The 26,123-nt window shown below is 32.5% G+C and overlaps 5 protein-coding genes and 1 non-coding gene across 7 annotated transcripts; 5 read left to right on the plus strand and 1 right to left on the minus strand.

Annotated features, from left to right (window-relative positions):
* Positions 1-381: 381 nt before the first annotated feature.
* On the plus strand, positions 382-4,114 carry LOC123910359 (gamma carbonic anhydrase 1, mitochondrial-like). The gene is made up of 5 exons (XM_045961455.1): positions 382-636; positions 762-905; positions 2,959-3,084; positions 3,176-3,327; positions 3,562-4,114. The coding sequence occupies exons 1-5, from the start codon at positions 522-524 to the stop codon at positions 3,826-3,828; spliced, it is 804 nt and encodes a 267-aa protein (XP_045817411.1). The 5' UTR covers positions 382-521; the 3' UTR covers positions 3,829-4,114.
* Positions 4,115-4,883: 769 nt separating this feature from the next.
* On the minus strand, positions 4,884-4,955 carry TRNAE-UUC. The gene has a single exon. It is a non-coding gene; the product is annotated as a tRNA-Glu (tRNA).
* Positions 4,956-6,141: 1,186 nt separating this feature from the next.
* Positions 6,142-6,854, plus strand: LOC123910361. Its single transcript, XM_045961458.1, has one exon. It carries the CDS (start codon positions 6,273-6,275, stop codon positions 6,639-6,641), a length of 369 nt encoding a protein of 122 aa, XP_045817414.1. The 5' UTR covers positions 6,142-6,272; the 3' UTR covers positions 6,642-6,854.
* Positions 6,855-7,465: 611 nt separating this feature from the next.
* Positions 7,466-11,779, plus strand: LOC123910360. 2 transcript variants are annotated; one of them, XM_045961457.1, is made up of 5 exons: positions 7,837-8,139; positions 8,351-8,414; positions 9,016-9,723; positions 10,003-10,437; positions 11,260-11,779. In XM_045961457.1, the coding sequence occupies exons 3-5, from the start codon at positions 9,018-9,020 to the stop codon at positions 11,436-11,438; spliced, it is 1,320 nt and encodes a 439-aa protein (XP_045817413.1). In that variant the 5' UTR covers positions 7,837-8,139; positions 8,351-8,414; positions 9,016-9,017; the 3' UTR covers positions 11,439-11,779. The 2 variants fall into 2 exon arrangements, with proteins under 2 accessions (XP_045817412.1, XP_045817413.1); XM_045961456.1 differs by lacking the exon at positions 8,351-8,414 and having other exon boundaries at positions 7,466-8,139.
* Positions 11,780-18,257: 6,478 nt separating this feature from the next.
* On the plus strand, positions 18,258-21,935 carry LOC123910364 (mannan endo-1,4-beta-mannosidase 7-like). The gene is made up of 5 exons (XM_045961461.1): positions 18,258-18,766; positions 19,242-19,439; positions 19,719-19,841; positions 20,551-20,753; positions 21,211-21,935. Exons 1-5 carry the CDS (start codon positions 18,437-18,439, stop codon positions 21,665-21,667), a joined length of 1,311 nt encoding a protein of 436 aa, XP_045817417.1. The 5' UTR covers positions 18,258-18,436; the 3' UTR covers positions 21,668-21,935.
* Positions 21,936-25,269: 3,334 nt separating this feature from the next.
* LOC123910367 lies at positions 25,270-25,987 on the plus strand. Its single transcript, XM_045961465.1, has one exon. It carries the CDS (start codon positions 25,341-25,343, stop codon positions 25,908-25,910), a length of 570 nt encoding a protein of 189 aa, XP_045817421.1. The 5' UTR covers positions 25,270-25,340; the 3' UTR covers positions 25,911-25,987.
* The last annotated feature ends 136 nt before the right edge of the window (positions 25,988-26,123 follow it).

The following is a 26,123-nucleotide window of genomic DNA, read 5'->3' on the forward strand; positions in this document are numbered from 1 at the left end:
AAGAAACCCATCACAACTAAGACAACCCCATTTTCTGATCAAACAAAACACAAACAAAAGAGTCTGGTTGATATTAATTTTCACCTACTTCAATTTTTTTGTTAATTAGTCTAGTGATAAGAATTTTACTTCTTAAGATAAATAAGTGGGGGAAAATTGAATTTGAACCCAAGCTTGTATATTACAATGTTTCTATTAACTGTATACTCATAAGAATATTTATTTAATTTTTTTTTTATTTCAACATAAAATTAAGATGCAGAAATAACAAATACCACTAAAATTCACATGGATACATTTAAAAATTCAAATTAGAATGTAAATTCTAAAATGTTTTACACAATGGTTAAATAAAAAAAAAAAAAAAATTACACATGTAAGCGTTGTAAAATTGTTCTGGCAGTCATAATAATAGATGGAATCATGGAATATTGAGAAAAAAGAGTGAAGATCTGTGTAAGTGCCGGAAGTGAGGTTACCACTACCACCACCACACCACCTCAACAGTCACCGTTATTGAAATGGGAACATTGGGCAGAGCTTTCTACGCCGTCGGATTCTGGATCCGCGAAACCGGTCAAGCCATTGATCGTCTCGGTTCTCGTCTCCAAGGCAACTACTTCTTCCAAGAACAACGTACGTTCCATTTCTAATCCCATTTTTCAACCAATTAGGGTTTATAGCTTTTGTATAATTAGGGTTTCAAACGCGGTTTTATTTTTGTGTTGTATCTATTGATTGTGATTTTGATTTATGTTCAGTGTCAAGGCATCGAACTTTGATGAATGTATTTGATAAAGCTCCTTATGTTCATAAGGATGCGTTTATTGCTCCTAGTGCTTCCATTACTGGTGATGTTCAGATTGGTCAATCTTCTTCCATTTGGTATGGATGTGTTCTAAGAGGTAACCATTAAACCCTTGTATAAGATTTCATGATACTCTTTATGTCATCGAAGCTAGTTGGCTCTGATACCAATTGAAAGATTTGAAATAATATTGTTATAATCGTAGATAATAGACACAAATTAGTTAGACATATAACACATAGAAATCAAGAACGTGCACCTTTAGGATCCATGAGAAAAAAGGGGTGGATTGGCAGCTCAACTGGTTAAGCTAGTTGAGCTAAGGGTTAAAGAGTTGGAGGCTCAGCGTTCAAATCCTGGCAACGAGAAAAACTAACATGACATTGTAATATACTAACAATTTGCCATTCCAAAAAAGGATCCATGAGAAAAAAGAGATATAGGTAGAGAACAGAGAATTATGATTTGTAGAGAACATGGACAACAGCAAACTACCACTTTAGTTTACTGTCTAATGGGACAATGATTAAATAATCGAATGGACGAGGGCATGATGCACCTCTCGTAAGGCATTAATAGAACGATTCAACCCATCACAATCCATTCAAAACAAAGTCTAGTACATGTTCATTGTGGTGCTTAATAACAATTGACCATACTAATTCCTTTATAGTCAAGGATTCCTTATTTTGTGTATGCATTTCAATGTTTTTATTGAGTTGATGTCCATGAATATTTATTATATTTTGGGACTTTAGACCATAACAACAGGTTTTAATTTGCATCTCGTAATATATTGAACGCAATTAAGATTCAGAATACATGTTAGGTTATATTTTGGTTTGTGATAAATGTTGTTTGACAAAATACATGATTAGAGAATCATATCTGGAACCTAACTTCATATATGCTGAGTTTTCTTCTTAATTCGATTGTAATGGAAAAGAGGACGTGAGATGGCAGGGGTGGGGATTCTAAACTGTGCAAATTTTACCTAGGGTGTGCTTGGTTGATCTGATATTAGGCAGTCAAATTATTGAAATGAAAATATACTTCACACTCATTTGATGAAACAAAAAAGGTGGCACAGTTAGTGGAAATTTAACTCATCCACTTCAGAACTGTAATTTTAAGTCTCTCATCCCATTGCTTGAAAATGACTTTCCGTAGTCCATTTGGATACCTTTACCAAGCACCATGACTGAAAAGCAAAACCTTTCCACCCGGCGAGTTTTACTTTGTTCTATTCCATATGTCCTGACTTTCCATTGGGATACTTTTTTTTTTCTTTCAGTACAAACCATTTGGATAGGGTACCTATTACCTTTACCAATCATACTTATTTTAAGTAGAGTTTGAAATTTATTGCTTACTGCATTTAAGGGTGGGTATTCACTGGTTGGTTTGACCGAACCCATTAACCGTGCTAATCAAAATGTACTGATCAAAATTCTTCAGTTTGGGCTGAGTTTAGGTAATTTTTAAATCAATCCCAAGCCAATCCAATGAATAATGGTTGGTTCCAGGCCGGATCAATCAGGTAATGAAATGAAAGATAAATCTACAAATTTATTTAAAATGCACTTTTTTTAATAACATTCTATCACTTTTTTTCGTCATAATTTCAACACTTTATTTTATATAGCCAAAATACTTTAAGAAAATAATAATACAATAAACCAAGTAATTATAATATAAAAAAGTTAAATTGTTTGGGTGGGGCAACAAGTTCACATGTTTGAAATTTGAAGCCCTATTACCCATATCAAACTATTTTGGATTTTGACAAGTTGGATGTTGGATCATGTGTTCCCAAATTTTTTAACATCCCTAACTTCCTTATACTTCCTTCCGCCCTCTTTGGATAAGACGGAAAGGACCACACCTTTGATACTTATTTCCTTCACTTTTCATTGCTTCAACTTCAATTGTTTGTATTCAAATGGAATGTTAATGACAACATCATTTTCAGTTATACTTATTTAAAATGTTATTAATATGCATGCACACATTTTCATTTTATATTCACATTGGCATACTCCATATAAAATGGGGTTTAGTATTAATATCCCCCACCCCCTTGTCTTTCTGGTATTTGTGTTTCTCTTGCTTTTTTTTACCTTTAGATAAACGATATTTTTCCTGTGAAGGTGATGTTAACAGCATTACTATTGGATCTTCGACTAATATTCAAGACAATTCTCTTGTTCATGTTGCTAAGTCTAATTTGAGTGGAAAGGTTTTACCTACTATCATCGGAGACAATGTCACTGTAGGTGAGTGAAATTGATATTTGATCGTTTTGTCAATGACTTAAACATGGTTTTAGCATGAACTTTATCTAAGGATTTGGCACTATGAATTTAGGTCACAGTGCTGTGTTACAAGGTTGTACTGTTGAGGATGAGGCATTCATTGGCATGGGTGCAACCTTGCTTGATGGTGTGTATGTTGAGAAACATGCCATGGTTGCTGCTGGAGCTCTTGTCAGACAGAATACAAGGATCCCCTGTGGAGAGGTTTGTATGAACATGTTTTCCTTCAGAGAAGGAAGTGTGCCCTTTTCTGATACCTCTTTAAAACTGAAACTAAATAGTTTTAGATATTATTATTTCCTACAATTATCAATGGAAGTTGTCATAGAGCATTCGTTCATCCCTATGAGTGATTCTATTGGACCTATATTCATATGAATCATTCAGAAGGTTTTCAACTTATTTACGATTATCATGAGTATATTTTTCATTTTGCAGGTTTGGGGAGGCAATCCAGCAAGGTTCTTGAGGAAGCTCACAGAAGATGAAATGACATTCTTCTCACAATCTGCCCTAAATTATTCCAATTTGGCTCAGGCTCATGCTGCTGAAAATGCAAAAAAGCTGGATGAGACTGAATTTGTGAAAGTTCTTGGCAAGAAGTTTGCTCGACCTGACGAAGATGCTTCACTACTCGACGCTGTTCGTGACACAACTCCAGGGATTAACCACCCTGTGTTAGATAATGCTCCAAAGGCTTCTTAATTTTATTTCTTTTCTGAGTACCTTTTATGTGCGATTTCTTGGATGTTGGCTGCTCTTGTTTCCAATAAGTTTTGGGGATGCTTTGGTGTTCATACTGTTAACTTGAATATCAAAACACGTTGTACGTGTTGGCGTATATTTTTTTCTTCTTGATAATGACGACACAACAATTTAGTTGTACTTAAATCATCCGCGGACATATCTGCAATTCTACAGTTCTCTTGGGCATGTACTTCAAAATAAAGAATATTAATTTAAGTCAATTTGAGTGAGAAGTTTAACATAATAAAATGTGTACATTTCTCTTGGTGCAAATGTCCTTATATAGGTAGAATTAGGGAAAATTGGATGAGAATTCCTTTGAGATTGTTGATTGATTCACACCGTAATTAGCATATCATCATCCTCTGATTTTCGATGTTTTCTCTTCTGACCCCGTGATTCTTTTATACCTCCTAATATTTCAATTTTGCACTTACAGAAAAACTCGGTTCGCAGAAACCGAATTTTTTCTAGTGCAAATTCAGAGTAAATATTGGTTTATAGAAACCGAAAGAAAAAAAAATTTGGTTTTTATAAACCGATTTTTTTTGTAAGAGCAAAATTGGAAATTCAAGGGTATAAAAGAAATACGGGGTAGGAAAATTTTCATCATATACACAATAAAGTCCATTGGATCTATTGTTTTTAACTTAAAAAATTTAACTGAAATATCTTAAATTTTTATTTAGACCAAACTACTCAGTTAAATTAATCTGTTGTTTTTAACTTAAAAAATTTAACTGAAATATCTTAAATTTTTATTTAGACCAAACTACTCAGTCAAAAAATTTAACGTTGCTCTAACGAGATGTTTTTACCTTGTAAGAAATTTTGGAGGCTAATTTAATTTTAGTTAGTGTAAGAAAGAAAAAACAAATACCCATAAATATTGCCATCTTAATTGAAAATTAACTTATAAATAAACACATCGTATGCTTTTCTTATTAAAAAAACAAATCTGCTACACAAGTACTGCATCATACTGTTATTTTACTGAAATAAAATACAAAAAGTTCCATTGCCGGGAATCGAACCCGGGTCTCCTGGGTGAAAGCCAGATATCCTAACCGCTGGACGACAATGGAATGTTGAATATTCCACGCATTCTTCCGTACTTAATCAAGGAAATTTCAAAAATTTCTATTACCAAGTCATGCATGACTCTTTTTTCTTTTCTTTTTATTTCCATCTTTTTTGGTTTGATGGTTTGAATTAACACGTGGTTGCAATCTTTTATTAAATAAGCAATATTCATTCATTCAAATTGATAAAGTACATCAATATAATATAAATTTAAAATTGCTAATAATAAAAGGATAGATCTGTGAACAAAACTCACAACAACTATGTTTTTCTCTAATAACATAAAACGGTAAATGCATAAGCTTTCATATTTGACTATATTGAAGTCTCTGGAATATCCATGTTTTTGGATCTGTAGCGCTGATGACACCAAAATTACTTATTGAATCTGCATTAGATTGAATTGATCCTTCAGTTTGAAACAAATAAACATCATATCAAGACGGAAAAATAAAATACATGATAATAAAATGGAAAAATAAAAACGAGAAATTAAGTGTTGCATTACATTGTATAATTGTTCGAAAATATTGTGTTACATTGTCAATGATATATTTTCAAATTATCCACAAATTAATATTGTGTGTACAACTTTCAAGTTCTTATATTTTAGTCATACTACTGTTAACAAAAAGAAGTCATACTACTACTACTACTACCGTGCTCGCTAAGGAATTTATTAGTCATACTACCCATCAATTCGTTTTGAATGATCAATGTTTCATGTCAAAACATTTATGTGACATTTGTTAAAAGTCAGTCACTAGTTTATGGAGACAATTTTGCAAATTTGTACACTTTATTCATTTTTTAAAATTAATGTAACCTTAAACAACATTTATTTAGCGGAGGTAGCAATGTTTTAGTCATACTACCCAGCAATTTATTTTGAATGTTTCAATGTTTTAGAAGAAATAAAAAATGCAGTTAGGAGCACTTTGACTTAAGAAAATCAAGCTTGGTGTACCGGGAAAAACTAAATCGTTATTCACACATTTGTTATTTTAATTATTTTTACTTGGTCTACAATATTAATTTAATTGTGGGCGGAATTATTTGTGTATGGCACAAAATGTCAACATAAGTTTGCATCATTGATGTTGTTTTCAATCCACGTAATGGAAAAACATTAAAAACAACAACCATAAAAATAAAAAATACAAATGTAGAAACAACAATAGCAAACCAAACTTGACATCATATAATATATAAATCACTATTATTATTATTATCTCATCCACAACTCTTACCAAGTCACAACCATTTTTCTTTCAAAGACATAAAATTTTGCTTTTCATACAATTGGATTCAATCCAAACATGTTTAGATCCAATAGTACTAGAAGAGGTAATGAGAAGTATGAGAAATTAGATAAAGAATTCGGTGGAAATAATAATGGAATTTCAAATGAAGAATATTTGAAGAGGAGTATAAGTGTTGGTCCATCAAATACAAAGGCAAAGATGGCTATGGCTTCAAACTTAGGGAATATTAATCTACAAAGAAATCCAACAAAAAAAGTAAGTAGTGATAAGGAAAAGAATACTCACCCACTTTTCAATTTGTTTGATTTTGGGAAGAAAAAGAAAGCATCGTCTAAGCCTGAATTTGCAAGATATGTTGAGTATATGAAGGAAGGTGGCATGTGGGATTCAGAATCAAATAAACCTGTAATCTATTACAAATGATATTTGTCTTGCTTAGTTTTTGAACTCTAAGTGTTAATTAGTGTTTGTATAAAATAGAGTTTGAATTTCATATCATATCATATTTGTATAAGACTAAGAGGATATAGATCAAAATATAAATGATTTTGTTCTTCATCATTGATATGATGTATGTATACATGCATCTATCTTGAATAATAATGATATAAGCAACTATTTTGAACCATGTCAAAATTTCTTTCACCATGGTAGCTATCATTAAGTAGCTTCAAGGTTGCCATGCGTTTGTATGCTTCTCAATGTGGATTCAAACATACAATAAATTTGTGTTTAGCATTATAAATTAGTTTGTTAAAAAAAATAAATCATAATTTTGATTTGTAGAAGCTTGTGTTAAAATATGTAGATTGAGCATAGAATGTTTTAGTAGTGAAATCGACCAAATTAATGAGAAAATTTTAAGGATGAGGATCATCACCTTCGATTATTCATTATTTTTTTTCCTCTCAAGTAAAACAAGCGTAAGAAGAAAGGAGAGAAAATATAAGAAAGTAATAGAAATTCGGGTTGTCTGCAGTTACTAACTGTATGCAATCACATAGGTAGGAGATTCGTGACCGTCCAAATGAGATCGGACGATACATACCTCAAGTCCAGTCTTTTTTTTTTAAAAAAAAAAATTAAAAAATATTGTGAAAGTGAGAGGATTGGATCTAGGATATCTAAAAAAATCTTCGAACAAAAAAAAAAAAACTAAGAAATCTAACATTGAATCTTAACCCCCCTTTGATTAAAACCACACCCGTTCTTTTATGTGACTGTTCCTTTCACAAATAGACTAAACCCCAATTTTGTTATGGGCTTGGCAAGATAGATAGGGTCCACAGAACAAAGGACCTAACCCAAAAAAAGAGAATAATGACGATATTTTCTCTTTAGGCCCCCATAATTCTTTTTCACCCTTTGGATTTTACTTTTTTGCCCTTCAATAAAAACTTCGGTTTTTACGAACCGAATTTTTTTTGCCTTGAAAAAAAATTCGGTTTCTGTTAACCGAAATTTTCCTGAATTTGAACTAGAAAAAACTTCGATTTCTGCGAACCGGAATTTTTATCAAGAACAAAATTGAAATATTGGAGGTATAAAAGATACATGGCGCCGGAGAGAAAATATCTAGAATGACCTAAAGAGGGTCCCCACCAAGTGGCACCAACCCCTACACACCAGAAAGTCCCAAACAATTGTGGAGAACGAAAGTGTCCAAATTGAAATTCTAGAAAAAATAAGAGAAGAAAATTCCAACGCAAAACTCAAATCTGTAAAAAGCGGTCATTGGAATAACTCCAAAACACAACAACACAAAGAATTTGTCGATATTTTCTGTTGTAAGCTCTGTGTGAACAAAACGCAAACAGTTGATAGGCAAAGAAACTTCCGCAAAATTATGAACCTTCGCACTTCTCTTCTTCCCGCCGCTTCCTCTCTTACTCTCTTTCATGCTTAAGCTTTCTTCTACCAGGTTTGTTCTTCTCTCTTTATCTCTAATCTCTATCGTCTTTTTTATTGGTAATTATGCAGCATCTTTTTTAACTTCTCTCTTTTTGCTTTTTCGCGGTTTCAATTTTTGAATTTCGATTATACTTTATGTTTAATTTTTGTTTTTTGCTGGTTTTATTGGGAAAATTTATATGTCAATATTGTTGTTTTTTTTTTCTTTCAACATGTTGAAGGAAGGATGAAAGATTAAAGATGGCACGAGAATATGTTTATGGGAATGCATCTTTTGACTATTGGGTATTAAAAAAATTGTACTTTTTCTACATCAAACAAGTGTGCATCAAAGTAGATTATTTGAGTTTTATTTTTTTTACTTTTTTTGCATTTATTTGTTTCCAAGTATTTGCAATTTGTATATGTTGGTGGTTTGGGTAGAATAAAACAATTTGTATATTTTTTTTTTATAGATTTAATCATGTATTAATGGTAGCTTAAGATTGCAGAATTAGGGATTTGGATAGAATGTAGATATAGAGATGTTTGGATGGACTTATTTGAGCTTATCAGCTGAAATAAGCACTTGTGATACTATTTGGGAGAATTTTTGGGAACAGCTTAGGACATGGACATGTCCATAGGCTGTTTTCAACTCATTCTGACAAGCTCCAAGATAGCTTATGAAAATACTTATAGCTAATATGAAAATAGTTTGACTTTATTTTATCTTTTGTTATAGAAATAGCTGATACATAAGCACTTATATGAAATGCGGCTAAGCACTTACTATAAGCGTATAATTAAGTTGTTTATCGAAACGGGGTCGTAGATTCCTAAAATTTGTGCTTGAGTGGGAAGCTTTATTGAAGTATTGACTTTTATATGTCTTTTTTATTTACAGACATGCCGACTTTTACTGCAATAGCATTGGATAGGTTATTAGAATCTGGAGCTTCCAAGCCAAGTGATAAACCTGTTCCAGCTTCAATGCCAATACCGAAATCTCATACACTTGAGAGGACTACTAGTGCTCCAGCTTTGAAAAAGAAAGTTCCCCGTCCTCCGTTAAAGCCATCACTTTATACCACACCTGAGGTGAAACAACTTCCAGTTGTAGATTCGCCTTCTTCATTCCCACCATCACCATACATTATTAACCACAAACGTCGTGGCCCACGCCTTCAAAAGAGTGCATCTGAGGCCAGTGTGCTATCCAAGCAGAATGCTTCCGGAGATGAAAAGGTTAATGATAAGAGCTTTGATACTTGTTCTGCAAGTTCAGCTGGTGATCTCCAATTCAGTTTTACAAACCCTGAACCGGTTGAAGAGGAGCATGTGAATGGTGTCTGTGGTGGGGAATTTGATAGATGCAAAGGAAGCGAGCTGGTGAATGGACACAAAGAACCCGAGAATAGCAGCAATACAAATGGTTCGCTCGGGGAAAATGGGCCTGCATTGAATACGGAAAGAGATACAGAGATTGAAGACTTCTTTGACCCTCAAGATTCAATGAGTTGCACAAGCAACACAGACGTGGAAGAGAATCCTGGGACAGATCTATCTTTGAAATTCAGCAGTCCTGGTGGGGAGTTTTATGATGCTCGGGAAGGTAAACTGGTTTGAGGCTTTACTGCCAAATTTTCCATTGCAAATGAACATTGCAACCATAGCTATTTTTTCCTTACTTTTTTCTCAACGTCGTAACTTATTGGTCATGCAGCTGTGATTAAAGGGATATGTCAGTTTTGCATGGATATATCAATCATTTTGCATATTTCACACACTGATTAAATAGGGGAGCAAAGAGAGGATCATCACTTCTGTAATGGGGTTTCTTAGAAATGTTTCATGTCATATATTAGCTTACTTGTTTCTTCTCTTCCTGTAGAGCTATCATCGGATACTGCTTCTCAAAGTTCTGCACATGATGTTGAATCTGAATTGCGTGAAATGAGATTGAGTCTATTGATGGAAATAGAGAAGCGGAAGCAAGCTGAGGAATCCCTAAACAACATGAGAAGTCAATGGGAGAGTATTAGGCAGGGGTTGTGTTTAGCGGGAATTGTTTTGCCTGCAGATCTTAATGCTGTAGCCGAGGGTGAGCAGCTGAATTCTGATCCTGTGGAAGACCTATGTCAACAACTTTATGTTGCTAGGTTCATATCAAATACTATTGGGAGAGGAACTGTCAGAGCTGAGGTGGAGATGGAGATGGAAGCTCAACTAGAGTCGAAGAACTTTGAGATTGGTCGGCTGTTGGAACGTCTTCACTGTTATGAGACAATGAATCATGAGATGTCTCAGCGAAACCAGGAAGCAGTCGGTAAGACTTATATCACATCTTTAATCTGCAATTGTTTTGACTGTGTGAACAAAAATCATTTATCTAATTATAATTAGATATATCTATTCAACTAGTGGAAATTTGTTTTGTCATGTTTCCCCTCATAACACTTCCTACTTATCTTACGTTGCATTTAAATTGATGCATATGTGTGTGTCATAAGTCATCAATCCTTATTGTTTAGTTGTGCTGAACTTCTTATTGGTGTTAGTACACATTATGCTTGACATGTGCTACTATTGCATGATGCGTCCTGAAGCTATGGTGGCTCTTGACTGCTTCGGTCTTTTATGCAAGTTCTTTATTCTCTTCAAAGCATGTAGTTGGTTTACTTCTTGTATTTGGTTTACTTGAATGCTTTCTGAATAATAGGTATATTGAATCTTATGAAAAAAGTGGACTTTTGCATGGAATGAGACTTTTGTAAGAGTGATGTTTGTTTACTTGCTAGGTTTGCGTAAATTTAATTTTGCGGGGTATTATTTTTTATTGGTTTTTATTGTATTAAGAGGACAAACCCAAGATGCTATAGTTAGTGAAACCTTCACCGATTGAAACTAGTTTTATTCTAGTGGATCCAAATCCATTATCCAAGGATATTAACCAGCCTAATACGGCTTTTCTACGAGCCCGGGCCTGTGATTTTTCACAGACTAGATGATATTCTATTTGCACAAAAACACAAAAGTATAAGATCATATTATAAACATTGCATTATTTTGTGTTCAGGTTAAAGTATGTCTTGTTTTATTCAGCTTGCTTAATATTCAATCTTATTTATGTGATTTCTGTCTTGTGTAGAGATGGCACGACGCGAGAGGCAAAGAAAGCGCAGAAGGCAGAAATGGATTTGGGGTTCCATTACGACTGTGATTGCACTTGGTACTACAGCAGTAGCATTGTCTTATCTTCCAGTAGGCAGAGGATTGTCCTCTGCAGAAGACCATCTGGTTCCCGAACATGAAGATACAGCTAAGTAATTCTCCCCATAGTTTCTAACAGTGAATCCTTGTTACTAATATACTTTAGGAGAAAAAAATAAGTTATACATGCCACGATGTGGTTAACTCATCGCTTTGATCAGTTACAATTTTCTGGCATCTGGAGTATGTCCATAATCTAGTCTAGATATATAAAAGAATGTATCTTTCACTGGAAACCATTGTAGGTTATTGTAGTGTTTTGAACCATATGATAGAGCGATATTTCATAGTATCCTACGCGTTCGAGCCAGCTGTGTCACTTTGGCTGTATGATACATCTGGCACAGTGTATTATAGCATATTGTTTATGCCATTTTTGAGCATTTTTGTTTGATCTACTTAATGAGGTGAATCTATTGGGAGGTGATGAATATCGAATTTCGCCTTTTGTTTTTGTGTTGTGTCTAGTTCCCTTGGTGAACTAGCAGGTCAGTAGAATACAAACTATTATAGCAAAAAAATCGCTGACACTACTTGTATAACTTGATGCACTTGAGCATTGTCGACTTTTTTTTAGGTAAGCATTGTCAATTGTTATAGAATACTAAAATCATCTTTAGTAGAGATGATAACACTGTGACGAATAAAAATACTAGAAGAGATACATTTGGGAATAATAACAATAATTGTAGTTGGTTTATTTGAAGACGGTAGAAAGTTTCCTAGGTTTGAACGGATCAGCATTTGGCAAGGGCCAATGCCCCAAGTAAGAAGACTATGGGTTGATGTAAGATGATAATTAAAAAATGAGATATTCTTTTGGGATTTGGATCCTCTTCAATTTTCCCTCATGTTTTCTCTCATTTTGCTTAATCCAATGATTGATATATGAAGGAAGAGAGAGAATCAACCATTGGATTAAGTAAAATGAGAGAAAACATGAGGGAAAATTGGAAAGGATCCACATCCCTTCTTTTGCAGCCCTACTTGCTTCTCGCGTGCCCTATGCGTTTTCATTTTTACCCTTCCGCTACTTAAGTAGCGGATGTTATAAATTTTCTATATAAAATAAATGATATTTAAACAAATTTATAACATTGTACTTGTGTAGTCTATTTTCTACTAGCTATACATATAAGTATAATTCCTCTTTGATCAAAGTTGTATTATTCTGAACTCAATTGTATGTTGTCTTGAGGCATGAATCTCAATATGTATCAGATGGATCGTTTTTTCCTAATACCTGCGTTTGGAAAAATGCGTAATTTGTTCAGATTATAGAATTTATGCGCAAAACCATCCCAATCTTTGACGTTTAAATTTTAAAATTCGAACAAATCCAATGTTTTGAGAAACTCAGGGCGAGACCGGAGTATACTATAAACCATGAACTGCAGACTGCAGTATATATTGATTTTAGAGTACATAAATAAACTCCAAAATCCATACATACATACATACATTCATTCATGGACTTGAATCCTTGAATCCTCTCCTTCCCTACATACCACATCTGCTAAGAGATTGAGGATCCGGATCCATCTGGTAAGGCACGAGACAATGTCTGACTCAAAATATATTAGATCTTGTGTGCTTTAATTGTGGCAGTAATGGTGAAACACCAACGTTGCTTTGTTCATCCACATGTCGCATTATCGCTTCACACTTCCCTACGTTAATTATTTGTCCCCACCATTTTCCGTGATTAATGCACATATATATACACTACACATACACAAACAAAACAATACATACCCCATTATTATAGCAGCCATTAATACTACATGTCTGAATCTCTGAATAATCGAACAAATTAGTATCCACTGGGAAGTACTAGAAGTAATTTTCCATTATTGTTTCTACTACTACTTACTCAACCAAATCTTGTGGCCCTCTAAGAAATCATAGATTATAACTTGACCTTGACGGTGGCGTTTATTTTTTATGTAAATCAACTATATTTGTATTTTTCTTACACGACTAAAGATTAATTTTTAAATTTTGTGGAATTTAAATTGACAGTAATTTTATTTTTTTGGCAAGAATTGACAGTAAATTTTAAATTGCAGTGTAATTGTGATATTGTTGTGAAATGCATTGGAGAATCAATAGAGCTCGTGGTTGATCTTCCAAATCCCGATCCGCTTCTTCCCCTTTTTCAATGTATTAAACTTATCGGTCGGTCGGGATTAAGGAAAAGCCGATTTCCATCTTTTATCAGGACCCGAAAATCTAGTTACCATAAGTTTATTTTTGCAAAATTACAATAGCCCACTTTAATAGACAGTTTAAAACATATAAAATAAGTGCCTATGGTAAATGATTTATGTAAATTTTTTCAATAATGAATGATAAAATAAACTTAAATTATTTAACTGTAAACTGTTTTATAAACTATTCTAATTTTTGTCCCCGTAAGCTTAACTCAGTTGGTAGGGACGTCGCACTATATGTGCAGGAACCTGATTTCGAATTCGGAACACTTCACTTATTCACCTTTAGGGTAAATTTTCTAACCACTAAACTACTTGATAAAAAAAAACTATAATTTTTTTGATGAAAACATAATTTATAAACATGTCATAAATTATTTTCATAATTTTATAAAGAAGTCTCATAAATACTTATATCAATAAATAAACTACTTAGAAATCAATTGAAGCCTAATGATATTTGAGATATGGGCAGATGTTGCTGCCACAACCAACAAAGAATGTGGATCAAAATTAAATAGTCCACACTATGGCACGTGGTGGATCAGATGCTAGATAGAGATTGCAAAACAAGAGAAGCCTTTATCAAAGGGAAAATATTCTTTCTTTTATAAAGTGAAATAGATAGGTTAATTTTCAATGTCGCTGCATACTCTTTTTGTGGTTTTGGCAAAAACTTAAAAAAAAATCTCATGTTCATAAACTTGCAAATATATCCTGGTGAGGTTATAGAACTTCCATATTTATTTTTCTTCATTTGCTACGCAATAATTGAGGGCTATATATCTGGGTTCCAGTACTGCAGTTCCTTGTTCCACTTCTACCCTGCATCTGCATATACTCCAGTAAATATTTATTTAGATCCAATGAACATTGGTTATTGTCGGTGCATTTCAAATAAGTAGTGCTAGTAAAAAAACTTGAGTTAAAACTTAAGGTCTTGTTAACAATATCTCTTTAAGAATTTTAGTTAAAGAATTATTTTATTGAAAAAATTAAACATTTTAATTTTCAATACTTTGACATTTATTACTTGAACCATATTCGCCATTTATGAACATACTAGAAAAAATAAAAAAATTAGGTGTAAATTCTTCAATAATGACCTCTATTAAATTCTTCTAAGCACATAACGGTGGGATAAACCTCGTATAGAAGGGTTAAAATGTAATATATATGCAGTTTTTTTTGTTGACTCCGGAAGAACAACAATGTGTGCTTGTTTTCGTAATAGCTCTTGTGAGTTTACTGTTGGATTCACACAGTGGCCGCATATGGTTTTAGCAATAGAGGAGAGTGAAGCATGAACGTTACTGCAAGCCATGAATGAAACTAAGCGTAGAGGCTATGAACAAGTCCAATTCGAAAGTGACTCTCAAGTGCTTGTTGAAGCAATTCGTACCATGAGGAGAGACAACTCGGAGTTTCTTTCAATCGTTAATGATATTATTCTTGTTATGTTATCTTGTGCAAACTTTGAAGTTAAATTTATTATGAGACAAGTGAATTTCATTGCTCATACGCTAGCTAGGACGGCCAATTCTTGAACTAGTTTTCATATATTTGAGATTATTTTTTCATGTATTGAAATTTTGGTGATTAATGAAATATATTGAAAACAAGCATAGGATCTTACAACTTCCAATTGATGCATGATGAGTTGATGACTAAAAAAAGTTATGCATGACCATTTAACAATTATTTTGATAATAACGTAAGGAATAATTATTAAAATGATTGTTCTCTGTTCTTTGCATTTTTTTTCTCTCATCTCCTAAGTTCTAACCTTAGCCGTCACCTTTTTTCTTCTTCTTAGTTTATCAAAGAGGGGTGATTTCAGGTCAAATCTTCTTGACCTAAAATCACCCCTCCAAATTGTTTTTTCTTTCTCGTTATTAAATAAGTGTGATTTTTCACATATTTGTTTGGTTTTGTGTTATTTTTTATCCCGTCCTTGTGCGGTGTATTCTGTTGTGCCGTCTCTGTGCGGTGTATTTTGTTTTCCCGTCTTTGTGCGGTGTTCATTTGTTTCAGGTTGAAGGATTAGATCCGATCAAGTACAAATCTATCCAATGTCGACTTTTGTGTTATCAACGCTGCAGATCTGGGGGCATGGACATTTCAGACACTTCAATATAGTCATATATGTAGGCTTATGTAATTTGCCGTTTTATGCTATTAACATGGATGTTGTGAGTTTGTTTGCAGATTCATCCTTTTTGTTTTTAGCAAATTTGAATTTGTATTACATCGATGTACTCTATCAGTTTTAATGAATGAATATCCTTTATTTTTAGTAAAAAAAAACAACGTAAGGAATAATTATCGTACCAATAAAAAAAACGTAAGGAAACAATGAGAAATCAATTGAACTTTATCAATACCTTTTTTTCAAATTAATTGTGTTCATATTTTAAAAATAAAAGATATTTTATTGTAGATAGATAGATAATAATTGTATAGTAAAATTTAATATTTTTTTTGGGCTTTCACCATCGGTTTAATCTCGTCTGGAGGTCAGTTCTGACATCAATTAGTTTCAGCCATCTTTCAATCGCAATTATGGGAATCGAACCGTGATCTTCACTATCAAGTTTAACGTTAATTATCACTGAACCGACTAACAATTTAGTAAATTTAATATTTTTGGTTGGAGAAGTTGGTATCATTGTAAAGCCTCGTCTTAAAAGTGTGGCAGTTGGTTTACCCACCTTTAGGTGTCGGTACCAGGGACTCACGGTGGACCAATTTGTGCGGCTACAATTAACTTGAGGCTCATATTACTTTTTTAGTAATAATAATATGAGTCAGGATCCGTTGACACCAACTAGTTTGACACCAAATGTTACACCTCTCAATAACGTTTTAACCGATATAAATTTTATAAAATCCACCGTTGGATTGAAAGTTTACATCATATAGATCATTTGTGTAAAATTTCAGACAAATCCAAAATCATTTGATATGCTATTGAGACACATAAAGATTAACGGCATTTAAAAAAATACAAAAACCGTTAATTTTGATGTATCTCAATAACATATCAAATGATTTTGGATTTATTTGAAATTTTACACAAATGATCTATATGATGTAAACTTTCAATCCAACGGTGGATTTTATAAAATTTATATCGGTTAAAACGTTATTGAGAGGTGTAACATTTGGTGTCAAACTAGTTGGTGTCAGCGGATCCTGACTCTAATAATAATTAGAGTAAAAATAAAATGACTTTTCTATTTTTTATTGATTTTTTTAAAAAAAAGGTCAAGAGAAAAAATATATTAACAAAATCGTAACAAAATACAAGAATTGCTAAGAACAAATTATATAAAAAGAAGACATATGAAGGGAGAGTCAATAGCCTTACTCGAACCAATGAAGACATCAGGGTAAAGAGGCATAACTTATGTTATTTTTGAGCTGGATTCTAAAAAGCGTAGTGGATGCAACTCATCATTACATGTTGGTAGTTTCGGGTTTAGCTCTCTTATATGTCGTATTAATAATGTATTGTTATGTAATCCAAACTTCATGGTTAAGTTTATTAAGCGAAAAACGAACAATGTTGCTCACACACTCGCTAGGGCGACTTTGTCTTGATCCCGTCGCTGTACTTTTGAGACTTTATCTTTTTGTATTACTCTCATTTTAAATAATGAAATGATATATAAGTTATTGAAGAAAAATATTAAAAAAAGTGCTTAGAACAAAAAATTACGATAAATTCTAAATATAAAACTAGTGTACAATTGTTTTAAGGAATTTTATAACTATGTTGATATGAACTGTATGATCTACAATCAACGGTCAAGAGTTGAAACAGAGTGAAAATAGTGTGAAAACTATAAATGGTATACTATAGTGATAGCTCGAGATTAAGTAAAAGGGGGTACTTGACCCAATAAAATAAAACAATAAAAAGTAAACAACCAACTTCCAATTAGGAATTAAGAAGTATATGGATAGAGAATATTTTTGCCACTTTATCTATTTTCTCGCGTGTCATACAAATTTATCAAAATACATCTGTTTATTACTTAAGTAGCGGATGTCATTTATAAAATTTCTCAAAATTTTCTCATTTTTAACAGATAGTAAAAATGGAAACGCGTAGGACACGCGATAAGTAGGTAGGAAGGCAAAAAAAAATCTCCTCCGAATAAGTGATCCATTACTACATGTGTTATTCCCAAAATATTATTTTCTCTGAGGTCATTTATAAACAAATACTCATTTTTTAAATTTATTAAATAATGTAGATCAAATACACCAGTTACAATAAATATGAAAAGTTTAGTGGAAAAAAAATGAAAAGTAACAATTTAAAATTTCTAATTATGTTATTTTTTTTTATCAAACTCTAATTGTGTTATTTAATTTGTAAAAAAAAATGTGTGATTTAATTATTATTATTATCATTATAAAAATGATTCAAATACATATTTTATTCGATAAACCTAAAAAAAAATTATATTAAAAATCAGAAAGAATAATATTTTTTGATAACATGATTGCATCTCTTAATCTGTGGAAAAAAAAAACTTATACGGAGAGACTGAAAAATAACAATTAAAAAAAAAAAATTCTTAGTTAAAAAAAAGAAAATTCTTTCAATTTTTCCAATTTATTTTCCTTACATTATTGATTATACTAGTAATTAAAGAGGCAAGACAAACTTCCTTTTCACTTTTCATTGTCTTGCAACTGCCAATTAAATAGATGCACTTTTTCGTTTCCTCTTACCACTCTCACTAATCACTATACTAAAGTTCTACATACACATTCATAGTTTTTTCAGTGTATCTAACACAAACTAATAGAGATAATTGAATATCAAAGATGAAACATTTTGTTTTGTTTTTCCTTTTGGCCATTTTGGTCCATCAAGAGTACTATTGTTTCAATGTAGAAGCTTCTGGTGGTGATGGTTTTGTAAGAACAAGAGGCATCCACTTCATGTTAAATGGAAATCCTTACTATGCAAATGGATTTAATGCTTATTGGTTAATGTATACAGCTGCTGATCCTTCCCAGAGATTCAAAGTTTCAAATGCTTTTCATGAAGCAACTTCTCATGGTCTTACTGTTGCTAGAACTTGGGCTTTCAGTGATGGTGGTTATAGTCCTTTACAATATTCTCCTGGCTTTTATAATGAACAAATGTTTAAGGTATGTTAGTATTTCTCAAAATATTCAAGACCAAATTTTCTAAAAATTTGTTCAATTTTTTATCTTTCTTTCGGTTTTAATGGAAAAGAGTCCTGATAATATGTAGTTCGACTATATTAGTAAAGTCTGATCAATAATTTGTTCCAACAAGAAAAAGTTGAAAATTGTTCTTTTTGATGTGTTAATCCTCTGATTTTCGAGCGAAAAATTTCAATTTGGTATCTATCATCTGATAGTTGATTTTTCTGAATGGCAAATTGTTAGTATGTTCATTGTTATATTAGTTTTTTACACCTTGCCAGAACTGAACTCTGGACCTCTGATTCCTTTTAACTCTTAGCTCAACTAGTTCAACCAGTTGAGCTACCTTCTCATAGTTGATTAATCAGTCCTTAAGCTGAATACCATTTTTTTAAAAAAAATTATTTGGTAGTTGAATGTGTTGTTCAGATATTTTCTGTTTGTTGGATTGAAGGGGTTGGATTTTGTTATAGCTGAGGCTAGAAAGCATGGGATTAAGCTCATACTAAGCTTGGTGAACAACTATGAGAGTTTTGGAGGAAAGAAGCAATATGTGAATTGGGCTAGAAGTAATAATGGACAGTATTTGACATCAGATGATGATTTCTTTAGGAACCCTGTTGTTAAAGGTTTCTACATCAACCATGTTAAGGTTAGTTCTTACTAGAAATTCTGTTTGCATACTTAGTATAAAATTTATATGAAAATTATCTTAAGGATGAAATTAAAACATTAGGAAATGATATTTTCTAATTTATAAAATATATGAGACTGTGATTGATGCCGCATCAGTAACATTTGATTGTGACTCTGTAGTGTACAATATAATATTATGGTCTTAAATATAATTAAAAATTGGTCGATTAAAATTGATGTATTTAATCTAAATTTTGATAATTTAATATGATTTATTTGTCTACATCTTGCACAGACTGTTCTTAACAGGTACAACAGTTTTACTGGAATTCATTACAAAGATGACTCAACAATAATGGCATGGGAGCTTATGAATGAACCTAGGTGTACATCAGATCCTTCAGGAAGAACTATTCAGGTCAAGTTTTTTTTTAATTTTTATTCTTTACTTGCTTCTTCTTTCTTCTTCTACCCCTTTTTCCTTTTTTCTTTTCTCTCTTTTCCTCTTTTGACTCATACTCCACCTTTATTCCTCTCATAGACAGTGACCCTTCAAATCTTGCACTGAAAATACTTTTAATTTGCCAAATAAATTACACTTTAATTATTTTATAAATTTTATTTATTTTTTTCTTTGAAAAATATAAATTTCATTTATATGCACTACGTCACTGCTCCATCCGATCTTAAATATAAACAAAATATGCAGCCATAGGGTCTAACGCAATTGGTTGGTGCCCAAAATGTATTCGCGTTGTGAACTTTGGAGTACCAAATTCATTTCTTAAAAATTATGTTGCTAGTCTCCGTAAACATAGTTCGGTTGGTAAAAAAACATTGCATATAATATAATATGTAAAGATCGGCTGATACTCCTAATTATTCATCTTAAAAAGATGAAATTCTAGCTATTATACTCTTCGATAAAAAAATATGCTGCTCATATTACAGTATGTCCAAAAGTTTGGTTAAGAAAATTTGACTTTTGTTGATGTAACTTTTTCTAGTATTTATAGACTATAAGAGCATGATTTGGACAAATTTCACGAATCACGGGCCTGATTTCACGGCTATGCTATTCTTTCATGAACTGATTAAGACTGTTTAACTTTAACTTTTGATTATAGGCTTGGATTACGGAAATGGCTTCTTTAGTAAAGTCAATTGACAGGAATCACTTGCTGGAAGCTGGACTTGAAGGGTTTTATGGTCAATCAACACCACAAAGGACACAATTGAATCCTGCTTTGAACATAGGAACAGATTTCATTGCCAACAATCGAATCCCAGACATTGATTTTGCAACAGTTCATTGTTACCCCGACCAATGGTAACAAAAAAAAAAAACTTTGTTAATCACAATTTTAGTCCCGTAATTACAGAACTGAGAGTTTGATTTTTTTAACAATAGAGCCTATCTTTGGCATCACGATGGGTATGACAGAATCATGGTGATTCAACATGATTTTTTCAAAAACTACAGTGTAGCTTCTGTAAAATCACGGTGGATCACCGTGATTCTGGCGCATTACCACGCTACCAAACATAGGCATAATTTTTGTCCTTAAAAATTTTAAAATGGTGTCAAAAGTTAAAAATCCTTTATTGCATTAGTTTTTGAAGATGAATTTTAGGATTAAGGAAAGCTATAAAACTATATTATGTTTTTTGTACAAAAAAAGCTATATTTATGTTTTTTTATAACTATGTTATTGTTGCAAAATTGCGAAATTGCGAATTATTCACTGACTTTGTTCACGACTAATTTTTTCGTTGCACAAACACAGGGAACAAAATTCAAATGAGCAAGATCAACTAGCATTTTTGAATAACTGGCTCAATGCTCATTTCCTAGATGCACAATATGCTCTAAAGAAACCAATACTTGTAGCAGAATTCGGAAAATCATTCAAAGATTCCGGTTACAGTACCTACCAGAGAGATCAACTTTTCAATACCGTGTACTACAAGATATATGCGTCTGCGAAAAGAGGCGGTCCTGCGAGTGGAGCAATGTTTTGGCAACTTCTTACCGAAGGAATGGAATCTTTCGACGATGGATATGGAATAACGCTTGGCCAGAGTTCTTCTACTGCTAATGTCATTGCTCAGCAATCTCATAAGTTATACCTTATTCGGAAGATCTACGCGAGGATTGCTAATGAAAGAAGATGGAAAAGAGCTAGAGGTAATCGAAGGTCTTCGCGATTTGGTGGAAATAGAGGAGGACAAATTGGGTTTTGAAAATGGAATTTGGATTAGTATTTACTTATTGTTTGTGTTTTTAAAGTAAAGAGGTTTCGCTCTTTGAGATGAATCAGAATGTTTATTTCGTCCAAGAGGGTAACGTAACTAAATTATGTATACATGTTTTTAATGTTATGTAATGCTTTCAGCTTCTCATTTGTTTATCAGAGAGCTGCTAGTGATTTTTCATTTGCATGTACTTGTTTTTTGTTTGTCTAACAATCACACTAATATTGTGATAGTACTATTAATTTTTCATGTTTTACTTAAGCTTTCTCAGTATTGAGATGTTAAAAAAATGATAATACCAAAAGACAAATATAGTAGAGTTTTATGGATCAACTCAGTGGCGGAACCAGGAAATAAAATTCGGGTGGGCCGCTAATAAGCACAATTTTTTTTTTTAAAAAAAATTGTTCATAAAAAAAGTAAATTGCATACTTTAAATAATATTCCACATGTGTTAAGCAGCTTGAAATTATCAATAACTTACTTTAAACTAATATTTGCACAAAATTGATTATCAAAAAATAATATATTTTATTATATTATATAAAAAATAATGATTGGTTTTTAATTCAAAATAGTTTGTGTATTTTTAGAAAAAAATAAATAAATAGAAACTATCCATTTTTTGTACTGAAAATCAACTGTTTTTTTTTTGTACCTATAAATAAATAAAATATCTTTTTTGGAATCCAAAAATTGTGGCCGGAGAGTGTTTTTTTAAAGAGGAAAACATAAAAAATTCAAAAATTAATGCTGGTGAGGGTTGAACCAGCGCCCTTTGGGTAAACAAGCGTGTCCCAATCCGCTAGGCTACACCATCAACTTTGTAAAAACTCTAAAATGTGTTTGTTATAACTATAGGTAACAAGTTAGATCTTATAAGGTCTCTCCATAAAATGTTTTAGGCCTCAAAAGTTCGCTACACAATCATGCCAAATTGAAAACTGGGTACAATTCAAATCTCGCAGAAATTGTAGAGCGTTTTATATCGAACCATGCTCTTCGATGACATGTTAACTAACAATATCTCAATAGTAATAATTTGATTAAAATTGTACAATTAAGAATCAATTTTGAGTAATCACTTATTGTTGATGGCAATGCCATAAAATTCAGTGGTAAAGGACTCAGTGTAGGTTGGTTTGGGCAGAACCTTTACCTTACCACATCCACATGATCCGAATAAACAAGGTGTGTTAGTTGGAAAGTTGAATTGGTAACTGGTACAGTACGTAATTTATTTGGTACCCATTCACGTCCTTTCATTTGATTCAATAAGACCAGAATGCACGAGGGTCTTTACATTACACTGATTCATTGGCTCACGTGAAATGCCACATCTTTTCTAACTACTCACTCTTACACGCATTTTTTCAAACATCTTCATCTCTTCATAACTTCTTTCCTGATTTTTGACTTAAAAATAGAAAATGAGCTCATAAATACCATAAATAAATAAATACAAAATACTACAAAAATATTTATATAAAATATAGATAGATGTGCAGGAATAAAACTACTTTTTGAAGGCGGATTCTAGCGTGGGATAGCAAGTCATATCCCTCACTAGTGAAGAGTGACTTTCAACCATTAGATGTCTTGAAAAATCATTAAACGGCTGTGATGCACTACCTGAAAATTGTTGCTACAGTACGATTTACTATTTTTTATTTGTTAATTTACCATGTGCTGGTTAAGAAAATGTCAATTAATTTATTAAAAAAAAATCTCAATTCATCAACAACCCCAATTTCACTCTCTTCAAACTTTTGATTTCACCGTCTCATGTCTTCAATCTTGTCCCTCATTTTGTTACCAACTTACCACCGCTCTTTCGTTCAGTCCCAAGCTCCTTCCCTATGAACTACAAGATACACACCGACCACACATGCAGTTTAATTTTTTCTTCTATTACAAATCACTAATTCTTCAATTTATTTTCAGAGATCCCAACATCCACAAAATTTAATAATTGGTCTTCAAATCATAAACATAAATAAATAATTAAAAAAATCAAAGGTTTCTGGGTTGCTATTTTCTTCAAAAAGAAAACACAAAAATTCTTCATTTTATTTTTGTTGGATTTTCACATTAATTTTTCTGGGTTTCAACTATTCTGAGTTTCATTGAACAACAACTTTAGCATTAAATTTTCTAGTAATTACTTCTCCTTATTCTCCACCTGCGTTTTCGATTTGTTGTTTTAAAACTTTATTTTAAATCTTAATATTGTAGGACCAAAATAAAAATTGAGGAATTATTAATCAGGGAACCGCAAACCCAAACACCAACATGGCCCTTGTTATCCCGTGTCGTCTCCTTGGAATTTTAACCAGAAAAGTTAGAGTTGGTTTGAGTGAAATTGAAAGGTAGTGCAACAATGATGATTCATTGACTGATGGTGTTTATGGATTCAAAGGGGTTAGATCATGACCGGAGATGCAAAGAAAAGAAAAAAAAAGAAGCTATAAAGACAAGGGTTAGACGGCGGCCGGAGAAATGGATATGAAGGTTGTTGATGGTGTGGTGTGGCGACGATGTAGGCTGGCGTGAACTGAACGCGCGGGTACTGTGTGTTTGGGGTTGTTATGGTACATTGCTTCAGTAAAAATAAACAAATTCAGCATTGAAGTATAACTAGTATTATATTCCTAAAAAAAATTTAAAAAAATTGGAACCGGAATAACCTCCAATACCCGGTTAAAATCACTCTTCACTGGTGGGGGATATGACTTGTTATCCCACCCTAGAATCCGCCCTTTTTGAATTGAAAAGAAGAAAATACTGTAAAAAGATACTAATGGATGGAGAGTAGATAGCAGCAGGTCTAATAATACACTACAATTTCAGTACGCCAGTTGTTAGAGCAGTTTTGATTCTCTTCTCTTCTAAACATGCACGTTTGGAATAAGTCAATCTTTTTTGTACATAGATACATTTTCAATCTCTAGTACTACTAGTACTTTTCTATACTTCAATTTCTAGGAAAATTCTCAATTATCTCATACTTTTGTTGGATATTGACACCCCAAAATTAATCAAAGTTATTTAAAAATGATTAAATATAACCAACAAGAGCATAAAAATTCACCTTAGTATCAAACACGCAATTCTTAATTAGGTTTTATTTATCTCGCAGTCGAATTCTAGATTACCAGACCCTTTTTCCATAAACCAGAAAGTTAAAACAAAAATTCACACACATTTGTTTAAGTTTTTGACCGTTTCATTTATAATTTTGAGAGTCATTGATATATAATCGTCTTACCATTAAGAGATAAACATGAATTTAAGGATTACATATTATACTTTGAGAATAATTAAGAATCTAAAAATCAAACTCTTTCTTATGATAAGCATGAAGTAGTATTATGATTTTTTTTTCATTTTAGATCACAATTATACGTAAATATATTCAGTTTTAGATTTATTGAATAACTGAAGTAAGTAACTGATTTATATAATCAAATAAATCAAGAGATAGTACTACTATACTATAATAAACAAACTTTTTAAAAAATAAAAAATAAAAAATCAAGTATATACTATATAGTACTGTAGAGTATAAAGTGGATAGCTCATCTTTCCCCCTCCCCCCTCCTTCAAATTTTCTCTCTTTCTCTCTCTTCACCTATCCCTCTGTTTCTCAAAAGTTACTTCCATGGAAGCATTCAACACAAAAGCAGAGAAACAGAGCACCATGAAAACACACAATATCTTCACCAGCATTGCAAAGACGCTCCGCCTTCTCGAGTTATGCTTAGTTCTCCTCTTCCTCCTATGGACCCTCACTCACCTCCCTTTCTTCCTCCGTATCTCCTTCGACTTCCTCCAAAGTCCTATCTTCATCTTCGCTCTCTCCAACGCCATCATCGCCGCTCTCTTCGCTCAGTCCGACCTCCGCTTCTCCTCCTCTGCCTCCGATTTCGCATCTATAGTGGAGGAACGGTTAGAGTGTCAGATCAAGCAGATTAATGACAAGTGTATGGTCGATGTGAATTCATGCTCTGCTGTAACAGATTCTGGTAATTTGCAAGTTTGTAGTCCTTTGCCGGAGACTATGAACGGAGAGGGAGAGAATGAGAAACTCCGGCGATCGGAAACATCGGAAACGGAGAAAGTGCGGGAGATTTTGTATCCGCAGGATAAGTTGAGTAATGAGGAGTTTCAACGTACGATAGAAGCTTTCATTGCAAAGCAAATGAGGTTTCTAAGGGAAGATTCATGTTAATTGACATTGAAATTTAAATAATAAGAAAGGAAATTAGGCTTTGAAATTAAAATTACTGTTTCTTTTAAGCTTGTACTATGTGTTAGCTACTGTTTGTTAATGTTATAGATAAATTAATTAGATACAACTAATTATTATTAGTAAAAAAAACTAATTATTATTTTATGTAGTTTGTTTAATTAGCTTAGTAAAGATTCTTAAAAGCTAAATAAA

Source organism: Trifolium pratense, linkage group LG2 (genome assembly GCF_020283565.1).
Source record: "Trifolium pratense cultivar HEN17-A07 linkage group LG2, ARS_RC_1.1, whole genome shotgun sequence".
NCBI classification, from domain to species: domain Eukaryota; kingdom Viridiplantae; phylum Streptophyta; class Magnoliopsida; order Fabales; family Fabaceae; genus Trifolium; species Trifolium pratense.

Bases quoted from the DNA above. Each gene is read 5' to 3' on its own strand.
- LOC123910364 (XM_045961461.1), top strand. From the start codon at position 18,437: ATGAAACATTTTGTTTTGTTTTTCCTTTTGGCCATTTTGGTCCATCAA. The intron at 18,767-19,241 runs GTATGTTAGTAT...GTTGGATTGAAG, and splicing joins ATAATGAACAAATGTTTAAG to GGGTTGGATTTTGTTATAGC. The intron at 20,754-21,210 runs GTAACAAAAAAA...GCACAAACACAG, and splicing joins CATTGTTACCCCGACCAATG to GGAACAAAATTCAAATGAGC.
- LOC123910360 (XM_045961456.1), top strand. From the start codon at position 9,018: ATGCCGACTTTTACTGCAATAGCATTGGATAGGTTATTAGAATCTGGA. The intron at 9,724-10,002 runs GTAAACTGGTTT...CTCTTCCTGTAG, and splicing joins GTTTTATGATGCTCGGGAAG to AGCTATCATCGGATACTGCT. The intron at 10,438-11,259 runs GTAAGACTTATA...TGTCTTGTGTAG, and splicing joins GCGAAACCAGGAAGCAGTCG to AGATGGCACGACGCGAGAGG.
- LOC123910359 (XM_045961455.1), top strand. From the start codon at position 522: ATGGGAACATTGGGCAGAGCTTTCTACGCCGTCGGATTCTGGATCCGC. The intron at 637-761 runs GTACGTTCCATT...ATTTATGTTCAG, and splicing joins CTACTTCTTCCAAGAACAAC to TGTCAAGGCATCGAACTTTG. The intron at 906-2,958 runs GTAACCATTAAA...TTTCCTGTGAAG, and splicing joins GTATGGATGTGTTCTAAGAG to GTGATGTTAACAGCATTACT.
- LOC123910367 (XM_045961465.1), top strand. From the start codon at position 25,341: ATGGAAGCATTCAACACAAAAGCAGAGAAACAGAGCACCATGAAAACA.
- LOC123910361 (XM_045961458.1), top strand. From the start codon at position 6,273: ATGTTTAGATCCAATAGTACTAGAAGAGGTAATGAGAAGTATGAGAAA.